The 12,762-nt window shown below is 37.7% G+C and overlaps 1 protein-coding gene across 2 annotated transcripts in view; it reads left to right on the top strand.

Annotated features, from left to right (window-relative positions):
• Positions 1-12,762, top strand: part of LOC106871768 (uncharacterized) — a 629,775-nt gene that overhangs the window by 91,702 nt on the left and 525,311 nt on the right. For both annotated transcript variants that reach the window (XM_052974057.1, XM_052974056.1), the window contains exon 6: positions 12,204-12,247. In XM_052974057.1, coding sequence (XP_052830017.1) covers positions 12,204-12,247 — 44 coding nt within the window. The remainder of the gene's footprint in view (positions 1-12,203; positions 12,248-12,762) is intronic.

Here is a 12,762-nt window from a genome sequence, read left to right as displayed (position 1 = left end):
TCAGACTTTCCCAGTTCCCAGCGGGTCATAGGTAGTCTATTAATCTATATAAGTCACTTTTCAAGCGTAGTAGGAATCCACAAAGTGAAAACATTCGCTGTGAAAATACTGCTGCCCCTTGTAGTCTCACCATACAAAACAAAACATTTCAAAGTTTGAATCACCACAAAAGGCATTTACTAAAATAATTTAGGGCATTAATGATCTAGATTATTGAGACCGCCTTAAAGCATTCAAACCCTATCCTCTCCAACGCCAAAAAATAGCATTAAATAGCCGAGGGATTAAAATTACTCAAAAGACATACTAAGTGTGTCTACCTGCTTGAAATACAGCTTGGCGATTTAATAATGAGTTTTGAGTGTTATTTCAAGCAGGTAGACATACTTAGTATGTCCTTTGATTAATTTTAATCCCTCGGCTATTTAATGCTATTTTTTGGCCTGCTGTCGCCTGTATCGATGATTCTGTTATTATCATTCTTAAATTAGTTATATTGGATAATAATGGAAATAACGATACCTTTGTAAATTAATTTTTAATAAATTATTTTTCTCGTAAATCTGTAACGAGATTATTTTACAATGGTAAGCTGCTGTGATGTCAGTGCGAAACGAATCAGTAGCGGCACAGACTTCAGAAGGATAGGTTGGGAATCTCTTATCTTGGCAATGCGTGCTGAAGAAGCTAAGGCTTATTGTGCCAATGCAGAAAATAGTCCACGTGAATCCAAATACTTAAATGTATGTAAGGAGATTGTCTTAACTAAATTTGCCCTCGTTTGATTTCTGTAGTTATCACCAGTGTATTTTTGGGCGATTTAATAAGGAGTTTTGATTGTTATTTCAAGCAGGTAGACATACTTAGTATGTCCTTTGATTATATATATATATATATATATATATATATATATATATATATATATATATATATATATATATATATATATATTATTTGAAGTGATGCAATTTGGAAAATATCTATGCTAAAACAACCATATTCTCTTCCTTCAGGGGAACAACTCACATCATCTATTAATATCAGAGACCCAGAAGTAACTGTTGACAAAAATCGACATAGTCGAAATAGCTCGTAGAATGATCTTCTAGATCCTAAGAACTTTTCGGTCCAGAAAGCAAGGTATCATCATACCTCTTTTATCCTCCTTTGTACGGTCACATCTCCCCATACGAAATAAAATATCTAGGTCTCCCCATACAAAACAAAATATCTCGAAAATTGAATCACTTCATAGGTCATTCACTAAAAGAATTAAGGGTGTGACTGATCCCGAATATTGGGACCCTCTTAAAACATTGAAACTCTAATCTCTCCAGTGTCATCGTGAGCAATACATCATTTGCACGATGTGGTGAATATACCATCAGCATTGCCCAAACGACCTGAACGATAATTTCAGAATTCATCCGGGTTTAGTGTCATGGGCCATAACGCTCCGAACAAATTTAGGAGCAAAGCTCATAAAAGCACTGCATTACAATTTCTTTTCCTCAACAGGCCCTGCCCTATTTAGCATTGTCGTCTCAAAACAGATCAAAGACAAAAATGATCCCATCACTTTTAAACGGAAACCGGACAAATTTCTTCAGGGAATACCAGATAAGCCATCTATGCCTAGATACAACTCAGACAACAAAAACTTCTCACTCAAAAGGGAGGTGATACCACAAACTCTGACTTAAAAATGATTAAGCAAATCCTATTAGGTGGTATTATAAAGCTGGACATAGCTTGGACCAATTTTTGTTTGAAACATATTTAAGCTAAGTTATACATATCTAAGTTATCTACGTTTTCTTCGTCAATATATATCTATATATATATAGATAAAAGATAGTTTTATGTGTGTGTATGCGCGTGCATGTTCCTTATGCATTCGAAAGCTGAGTTACCGATTTCAAGGTATGGCATATGAAAAAATTCAGTAACCTTTCGATTACCAAATAAACTTTATTTTGATTTATAACGTTGGCCCTAATGGAGGCGAAGTGGCTGAGTTCCTATCGAGTGTTGGGTCTCATGGAGGCGATGTGGCTGAGTTCCTCCCGAGTGGGCCTCACGGAGGCAATGACCAAGACCTTTGGCATTATGTCATGCTTCAGAGGACCTATCAAGCCAAGCAAAATCGCAGTTGTGGCAGATACTGGCGTCTCGCAAACTGCACGTAAAAGCACCCATTACAATCTCTAAGTGGTTGATGTTAGGAAGGGAATCCAGCCGTAGAAAACCATGGCAAATTAGACTGGAGGCTGGCGCAGCCTTCCAGTGTACCAACCCAGTCAAACCGTCCAACCCATGCCAGACTGGACAACAGATGTTAAATGATGACGACGACGACGATGATGATGACGATATTTGTATTACAAAAATTCAACATTCTAATCTTTCTATAAGCCAACTATCGTAAACGACGTTTTATACGACGACGACGAATACGACGACGACACATTTTCTATATGCGAGCATACCTTAAAAGACATCCATTTCTTTATGTTGTAAATAAATACAATCAGTCAGTTAATCAATCTCTCTCTCTCTCTCTCTCTCTCTCTCTCTCTCTCTCTCTCTCTCTCTCTCTCTCTCTCTCTCTCTCCCTCTCTCTCTCTCTCTCTCTCTCATATGCACACGCACACGCACATATACGTATATGTATGCATATGTGTTTATGTACGTGTCCATGACAGATAATGTGTGAGAGAAAGAGAGAGAAAGACAGAGAGAATGAGTGAGTGTCATTTGCACATACATACAAAAAAACTACATAGATGACAGCACACACCTTCACTTACTCATTCTCCCTCATTCACGCACATGCACACAAACATAAGCACACAAACATAAGCACACAAACACACACAAACACATACACACAAACACACATACACACAAACACACATACACAAACACTTACACACACACACACACACACGTCCATTTCATATACACATACATTTTTCACTTTCACCTCTCTTTCACTTTCTGCTCTCTCTAATGCATAGCATAAAGAAATAGAAAGTTTTTACGGAAATTAACGAACAATCATATGATCTCATATGTGGCCTTTTCCTTTCCTCCTCTTTTTCAATATCTTCTCTTTTCAAAGAAGAAAACAATAATTTTTTTACGGAAGTTAACGAACAATCATTTGATCCGATATGATCGAGTTGACAACTTTGCTGCTTCAAACGAAAGAATGCCATAAAATAACTTCCTTTGGCACACATATACTCACACACACACGCACGCACACTCACTCACTTACTCACTCACACACACACTTTAGGTAAAACTGTGCGAATTATGTTATTTCTTACTGTGTGCACGGGAAAAATTACAGCTCAAATTCAATTGAAATCACCTTTTTCTATTCTGTAATTCGTGTTTGTGACGACCGTATTTAAAAACCTGATCGTCGATATAAACTTAAAAAGAAGTTCTCCCGGAAATCCTGTCCTTTACCTGTTATTTCTAGCATGTCTGAGGTGATATTTGCGCCCCTCACCATGATTGCTTTCCTAATATTTCTTCCGATTCTTAATTCTTCCATACACATTCTCAATATTTTAATATTCTCCCTCTCAAACCCAATTTCTTCATTTTTTACTTTTTTTCGAAATTTCGCCTTGTTTATCCACGGAGAAAAAAATAGGCCATGGGTTAGTGGGTGTCATGGTGCACCTTGTGATTTACCTTAATGTAGTCCTGGGTCTAACAAATCAGAAAATTGATGTCGCTAGCAAAAAAAAAAAAAAAAAAAAAAAAAAAAATAGCTGGGATTGAAGATACTCACCACTCATGGGACATTTTGACCACTTTTACAACTAACTTCGCAACTCTTCGCCAAAATATTTTAAATGATTGCCTGGTCAAGATCTACAATTTCATGTAAATGATAAACAAATTTGTTGTGTAAAAAGGTTACCAGAGGTCAAAAACAAACTTTGACCTTTACCTATAACATCTCGCATTCACTGGTTTTATTTATTAGCAAGATCCTATAATATTCTTTTTTTATTGAAAATTAATCAAAACGAAGGTTTGCATGCGCTTTTTAATACCAGAAGTAAAAAAACAAATTGAAAAGAAGTAATGTTTACCCCGTGGAATGTGAGATACTTCTGCACTATTATATATCATTGAATGTGTCGAGTAGATTTACAGCAAAATCTAGCAAGAGATACTTTGGTATCTTTCCTTGTATCCTTGCAAATCACCACAAACGATGATATTTGATTTGGTCTATAAAAGGAAACATCAAATCATGAAAATATTTTCATTAAGAGGTTAGTGAAGTCAAAAGTAAACAAAAGTTTGTTATATATGTTCGTTATGCCATATAATTTTTATATTAAAACAAATGCCGGCTTGTATAATACTTTCTATCTTTCAAGTTTAATCAAGATCCGTTTCAAGTGTTCCGGAAGCCACCTTCCGTCCTGGTGGGTATATACACAGAATTAAAACAATGGATGTACGAGTTTGCTTTAAAGTTGAGTTAGAAATCTGAGCTGAGCAACTTTCGGTTCTGTAAAATTTGAATTAACGCATTTCCAGTAAGCATTCATCCTAATTGCCATCTGGCTGTATTTTATTTTCACAACAGTTATATCTGTTTTTAGTTTCATTAACTTTGTAATGCATCGGACTTCGATCCATCCACACATACGCCACATAATTGTCAAAGGTGAAGACCTTATTTGTGAGCCATCTATTAGATTCAAGAGTCATTTTAAGCGTGCGATTGATAATCATCACCATCAATTTCGGTATCACTGTCCGATCCTCCGCCATCAAGGAAATCACTTTCACTAAGTTCACTCGGCTTCATGATTTCAGCTGCCATTGCAATGTTCGTGAGCTTCCATATCCTGGTCAGGAAGTTCCTTTGCCGAACTTGTTGCTTCAGGACGTTTCTACATGGGGACAGTGAAGCGAGATGGAATTGCTTACATTTTGTGAAATCATCCTTCCCACCGCACTTTGCTAGCAAGGTTGCGAAGCTCCATTATTCACCTTTATTGTCCTTTTGTTACCATACAACACACATGGGAAACCCTCCAGTTCATTCATCCCCTCCTCGTCAACTTCCCAAGACTCCCCTAACTTGGAGAACGCTTTCTGGAATGATTCATCTGTTTCAACGACTTTCAGTCCCTTCACTTGCCCCTTCCCTTTGAAAGCACTGGTACTATCGCACGCGGTGAAGGCATGATAACCTAGTAATGCAGAAGAGAACAGGCGTGGAAGACATAGCCAGCTTGGTGACATCAATACAGCGTCGTGTGTTGCCTTTTCCAGTTTCAAACAGAATTTGAAGTCCTTTCAGGAATCTAACATGCTGAAGTAAGATGAAAAATATTTCTGAATCGGGACTCCTCACACGAATGGATTTGCATCTCTGTTCTTTGGCATACATGCAATACAGGATCACACGAGTGTCAGTTTCTTCCTGCGTAGATTCGAGAGAGCGTATTTCTTGACAGAATGTGTTATGCCCATCTAATGATTACTGGTAAGCTTTTCCTTCACATATTTGGAATAGTCTGCTTTTGCTAAAAATCCGTCTGCCAATCCAATGCTGTATGGAACAGGAGTCAATGAGTATTTCAACTGTTTATCATAGTCAAGTTTCCAATCGATCTGTGCTTGAGACTTCACTAGTAAGTGAAACGCGTTGTTTCCCTGCTGGTTGTACTCGATAACTTCCTTTTGAGAAGTTGACTGTTTCACGGATTTGAGCATGTGTGCCATGGTTTCCAAAGTTTTTGCATTTGATAGGATCAAAGAAACCATTCTTCTTAAGTCTGCTTTCACTGAAGTCTTCTTTTGTTTGCCTTCCAACAGTCTCAGTAATGAGGACGTCCTTCGCCACTTCTTCTAAAGCCGGAGCGCCGGATGATAGATAGTACTACTTGCCATCATCTGGGATGTTGTAAAGGTTATTGAAGCACTCGATAGCCGCAATGGTCCTTGAGTCAAGTTTCTTGCTGGTCGCAATTTCCCAAGGGTGAACATCCCGATGTTGCAGTCATTTGTCTTCTTCATCAGACATTCCCGCTAGACAAAATGTAGCCTGAAGGAATTTGGCTCGTTCTCTACCTGACTGTGTTCATCTTTGATAGGCACTGTAGTTTGTCTGCAGACCGCTAACTCCCGCTTCAGACGAACCACTTCCATCTTTTGATAAAAGTTTCATAAATGTTTCATAAATGTTTCTTCAATTGCCTTTTTGACAGCACACCTATTTGCTGGAACAAAGAGGCTTGTCACACTGATTGCACCTCTCTTTAATAAATGCTCAGCACCGGGATGAAAATGTTGAATGTTGGCAGTAAATATCGAAAAGAGTGTTTAGTACCGGGCATAGTAATGTCCCCTGAAGCTGAAGAAGAGGTCAGGCATTAGGCAGAAGCACTGTGCATATACTGGAAAGTTGTTTGAGTTTACATCTTGTAGAAGGCACATTGTCATACAAACATGATCAATGTATGACATCCAAAGCACAGCAGTCTTTCTGTGTTAGCCTGAGCCATGTTCCCATGGAAATGAAGGTATTCATTAATGTATGAACAAATTTCCTGATCATTCAATGCTTCATTTTTAGTCTCCTTGCTGGGAGATGTTGCGAGTCTCTCAATACAACTCTTGGAAGATGTCGGTAGCTTTCCAAATGATACTACTTCACCCCGATCTTGTAGAAAACAAGCCATCACCAATCTCTCAAGGGCTTCCACCAGAATTTGTGGCAGTTAAGTGAGAGTGCATAGTTCTTGGCTGAAAGGACACCCATCAAAGACCCAGATGTCGTAAGACCGGCTTATAGTAAGATTTCAGCGAATTCCGTCTTCTTTCGCAACATCTTCAGATAACCACTGGCTAGATGAAATATTCTAATCCTGATGATGTGGTCCTCATACCGGTGCATTGCTCCATACTATCGGAAACGATTTCATACCTACGCTCAGGTCACATGTAGTGATGATAAAAATGTTGTCCAACTTCTGTGAAGCTTCTTCTGAGTACATTAAGCATTCCTGTATGACTCTGATGTCTGTGATTGGGTGATGTATGACCGGATAATACTCAATGGTTGTTAGTTGTGCAGGAGCGTCTCCAGTCACATCCTCCCCATCTGGACACTCTCTGTTTCTAACAGCAGTGTGCAGGCGAACGATGATCTGCAAAAAATTTCTCTGCATTTCTTTCGCAATTTTTCTCTCACCATCATTAATCAACTTGTTGATTACCTCAAATTGTGGAGACTTGCATTTTCCCATGTAACACTTTAACACTTTGGAAGACCTGGTTCGGCCAGTAATTTCAGTGATCTCTGGTCAAAATGTCCATGCGGGTACCATCCATCCCAGTTTTTTTTTTTCTGGAAACGCAAATTTCCGATTTGTTAGACCCAGTGCTACATGAAAATACCCATTAAAGCAAATCAGAAGGGGGAACCACGACCCCTCTGGCCCATCACCTAATGGTCCGCCTAGAGTAATTCGGGGAGAACCTTCCACGAAAGGTCTCGAATTACTCTCATGGGGAGTGCCATCTCCTAATTCCTTTCCTCCTGCGTAAAAAAATAATATTCAGTGTAGACTCACTCAACCTCACCAGTTAAACCACACTCATTTACCTTTCTATTAACACTCTAGAATGCAGCACCTACCTCTCTACCCCACCTTCCTCTTCATATAATATTCGAAGAAACTGATGAGAGCTTAACCAGATAGGAAAGTGCCTGTTCCAAAACCTTTCTGCACAGCTATTAATCAGAGAAAGATCTGCCTCCCTGTCCTTCCAAAGAAATGTGTTGCATCATTCTTCACTATGCATTCGGTGGACAACAGGGTTCTTGTTACAAGATATGGCAGTTGCTCAGCACAGGCTTATAAGTAACTTATACCTACAAGTAACTTATGCCTACAAGTAACTTAAGCCTATAAGTAACTAATGCACAGACAACTAACGATGCATTTAGTATGGTTTTATGTCCCTTCCACACATCCCAGATGGGTGTAGATGCTGGCGCTTCCATGCTTGAAGCGCTTATTTCGAATAGCTAATGCATCACATCTCTGTAGCACCTCTGCACCACATCTCTGATGACCTTTGGAAGTTGCTCGTAGTCTTTAAACTGAAACTCTCCAAGAAAAGACCTCTTTGTTCTTTGAGAACTCAGAGGCAATCCAAGCCCATCGTCGATAATGCTCTCAAATAACTCTTTGGAAAATCTTTGCTTTCTTGCAAACGGCTTTGTCCATCTGGTACAATGCCTAGCAAAAGTTTAGATGCATAACGCCTAATCTTGTTCTGCGCTTGACCAAATACTACAGCAAAGTGAAAGAGAAAGACGCGTTACACGAAGACTCCCACATCAGTTTACCTTTTTGTTTTCGTCGTTGACACTATCGCAGTAATTTAGATATTTTTACAGGGTTGACAACCTCAGTGCTTGCTTGCGCACTATTAAGAACAGCATCCTGAGACCACCATCAACGGTAAATAGATTTGCTGACCAGTAGAACCTACTTCTTTCATAAGAACTGGAAAAACACGTGCCCTAATCTGGTTACGTTTTCGTTAGTACAATGCTCAGGTAGTCGTATGTTAGATGCATTTGCCACTTCCAGTTGGCTTTTCAAAGGCAGCTTCCTCTCAGCTTATTTCAGTATTCTACTCTACTCCTGACTTATTCCCAGTCTCTTTGTACTTGAAGATCTGGTCCGCAGCAGAAACCAATTACTTTCACCGGATCCTCCGTCAAGCGACGAAAATTACCGGTAGTCAACATGGACTTGCCTAGTTGCAAACCTACTGATTTGGCTTGATTTATGTGTGCTCCTGTACATAACGAGTATTCTTTCATTATAATATCGATCGCTTTTATCTCTGAATTATCCAACGTCCTTTATGTAGATATGACTTTCCTTTGACCTAGTCCCAGCGAAGGACCCCACAAAATCTCCAGTAAAGCTTCCAACACCAAAACATATAAGAGTGTGAAGAGAGGGTATCCTCCAGCAGACCGAACGTTCGATGCTGAAAGATTACGAGAGCGGCTATTTAAGTTCATTACGAAGCAGATACTGAATACGGGACCGAAACCGTCAGCTCTAAGGACAACCGTGAGATAGCGATAGTCTACCTTCTTAAATACCTTGGACCAGCCCAGACTGAACAGTGTCTTGGCAAAGCCAGATCTATTCTTTCCCCATTCTATGATATATCGTATGAGATGGAGCTTAACGTGCTTAGATCTGTCGTGATCGCACAGGTTTGCACTTCTCCGATTACACTACCAGCTGCAACTGCTAGCCTCTTTGTGAGCACTTTAGCTAAAATCATTAATTCAGTGTCGAACTAAATTTTGGGCCTGAAATTTTCAGTCATTTCCCCCTTCTTTCGCTTCTTTCTTCTGTAGTGTCACAACACTCTGGCTCACTCGACTGAAAACTCATTCGGTTTGCTGCAAGCTGTAGTGACGGCTGCTAAGTCTTGCATTTGATGATATAGCTCATACGGCAGACCTTTCAATCTTCGTGATTTGCTTCCCACACAGCTGTTCAGTACATCTTCGACTTACACTGCTGAAGTCAGCTTCTTGCAATAATTAGTCCCTTGTCCGATAGGTGCCACAAACCATGCTGACCAAATCCTACCTTTGTTACCATGTTGTGTCTCCGTCACACAGGCCCAGCTGATGTTTTTGAGCCTTCATGTTTCAGTGCACGCATCCTAGCTCTGACAACACAACCTTCGTATTTCACGTCGAAGAAATAGTCGAGGGCCATTCTCGCCGCTAGCACGTCGTTTGCTATTCCTTTTCTGTGTGCATCTTCTAAGATACTAATTAGTTTATCTAAACTAGCAGATGCCTTTCTGGTTTTACTTGTTAATGAAATCCACTACTTGTTGGTGATGATAGCGTCCGTCAATATACTAATCTAATCTCTGAAATCATTACGCACCGGAAATAACGCGTTTATTATTCAATAACCGGGTCTTTGTTTGTTCGACATTTTTAAGTTAACTGTAAAGTACCCGAATTTTGGTACGAGAAGCTAGCGATCGTAAAATGTGGTCAAATTGCAATATGTCTATTTGCTATCCTAAAAAAAAAACAACTACAAAAAACAACCCTATATAGGGATGACCAGGTTGACCCGCTGCGACTTGCCCAAATTCACATTGGCGTATTCAGGGAATCGAGGCAAAGCGTGTCATACAGTTGGGAATAACAGAGGTTTTATGAGGCTTCTGCATTTCACTCACATACCAGTTTCTCTATCATAATCTTTTCTTGCATTCAACAAACACTAATAATCGAAATGTTACTACCATGCTTGCGAAGTAGTTGTATTTCGCAAAGAATGTTGTTTATTTGTTCATATGTTGCTGTTGTGATACGCCATCGACAAATCTGCAAGAGGGGAAAATCATTGGATTTGGTTGTTTTATACTGGTACTAATATCTATACGTTCACTCAGCCCAATCACTCCAGGATTCGGATCTGTGATTTATACAGAGTCAAGCTTAGTCTTAAGCATGTTATTGGATAAATTTCGCTGTCAGATACATAGATAAAATTGTGTATTTTTTTTATGAAGAGTTGCATTCGTTTATAATGCATCTCATATATTTCTGACAGATTTAAACATAAACTACAGATGGGTCTTCCCGCGTGTTTTTACTTTTGATTCGGTTGTTACTGCGCAGTTTGGCCTTTGCTAATATATCTTCATTGATTTGTAAATAGACAAGTTGGTTCTCTTATTCGTGATAAAGTTCTCAAAATAGTTTCTGATTTCCTTTGGAATATAAATTTACTCATATCAAACCACTGGTTATTCATTTCTCTCTCTCTCTCTCTCTCTTTCTATATATATATATATATATATATATATATATATATATATACACTTATACGCATGTGTGCACACACACATACACACATGCACATACTCACACATGGAGAGAAGCAAAAGCCTTTCATTTAAAACTGATTTAAAAAGTCAAAATGATTTCTTTCTATCAATTGAATTACATCCGGTGGTTTTGAAAAGACAACATCCAAAGCAATATATCCTCCATGCTTTCTCAGGATCAAACAACTCATTTGCCTTTCAGTTTAAGGTAAAGCAATAATGATTCAAGACAACGGTTACAGTTTTGCACCTTATTAAAGAATTCAGAACGACTGCCAGCTCTTTTTATATCATATCACCTCATCTGAAATAAGTTGTGATGCAGTTTGCTTGCAAGCTGTACTCCAAAGAATCTTGATCGGTGATGCCAAATGCTGACCTTCTAAGATTATAGATGTTATACCACTAGAGTCAATCCCTTGAACTCGCATTTGAAAAGGTGAATAATTGAAGCAAACATTTGTATTATGATGCATGAGTCAATGATGTTTGTGCAAGATCTTTGCAATTATGCAAGGATTGAGAAAAATATGAAATTAGTTTTTGTCTAGACTGCACTCCGCTTTCGAAAGGAGTAGAAACTTGATGTGAAATATTACATAAAAGCATATTCATATTTCTGTTGAAAAAGAATTACAACTGAGATGTACATATTTGTGTAACTGAAAATGTCGCGAATAAATGCCTTATAGATATTTCTAAATAAACTTTAATTATTTAAATGTTAAAACGCTTTCCACAATTTACAAATCTATTTAATGCCTTCAATGTTATCTCACTTAAATGTTGCCTATTTGGAGTCTTTTGATGATTTCCGGATGTTCTTTATAATATATGTATACTATATAAACTATGTTTCATATTACATCTGGTGATTTTATTTTTCTAAGCATTTTTGAATTGTCTGAAACAAGCAGATATTAAAACATTTACACAAACATCGCAAATACTGAACCATATAAAAATAAAATAATTGTAGATGTGATTGCAAATTTTTATTGGGAAAAAATAGTACTAAATATGTTCAGATCACGAAAACTAAACTGAAAACACAAATGTCTATTTATATAAATGTATTTTTCAGTGTTTATATGTGTAGTTTGATTGTTAGATGTAGTTATTCTTTGTCTTTTGCATATTATTGTTACTTATATACCTCCTTCTTCATATTACTTAAATCTTCTTTTTAACAGCTAAAATTTCTAACTCCGTCATTTTGTTTAGCAAATAACATTGTTTGTATTATTTTCTAGATTAGAAGAATAGAGAGAGTGAAGCTACAGAAATCAGCTCCACAGTAAGTAGATATTTTCAGATAACGTTTCTTTATCGTGAAATAAATTCACTGATGGATGATGAAAGACAATAGAAGATCAAGAAATAATATCTGACAAGCATTTAGCCCAGCACTTTATATGTTCTGAAAACATAGCAATCATAAGACAATTAAGGCGTTAATGACACAAACAACGTTAATTCCTTACACATTATAAATACCACAACCAAGTAGTCGCTATATTACTGTATATAGACACACATATACACATTAATGCTCATTGTTCGGACTATGTATTAAATCGTCATCCATATGTAAATTTTGTATTATTACGATTCTCCATTCCTTCTCCATTTATTCCTTGGTAATTCATATTAGGAAATGAAAAATGTGTAATGGGAAACAAACAACGCCAACAATTTTTTCAGTTTCCTGTTTTGAGATGAATGTCTATCTATCTGTCTGTCTGTCTGCATATATACATGTATATATATATATATATATATATATATATATATATATATATATATATATAT

Source organism: Octopus bimaculoides, chromosome 17 (genome assembly GCF_001194135.2).
Source record: "Octopus bimaculoides isolate UCB-OBI-ISO-001 chromosome 17, ASM119413v2, whole genome shotgun sequence".
Taxonomy (NCBI): domain Eukaryota; kingdom Metazoa; phylum Mollusca; class Cephalopoda; order Octopoda; family Octopodidae; genus Octopus; species Octopus bimaculoides.
The sequence above is the reverse complement of the archived record's forward strand: the minus strand, read 5'-3'. Positions and strand labels throughout refer to the sequence as shown.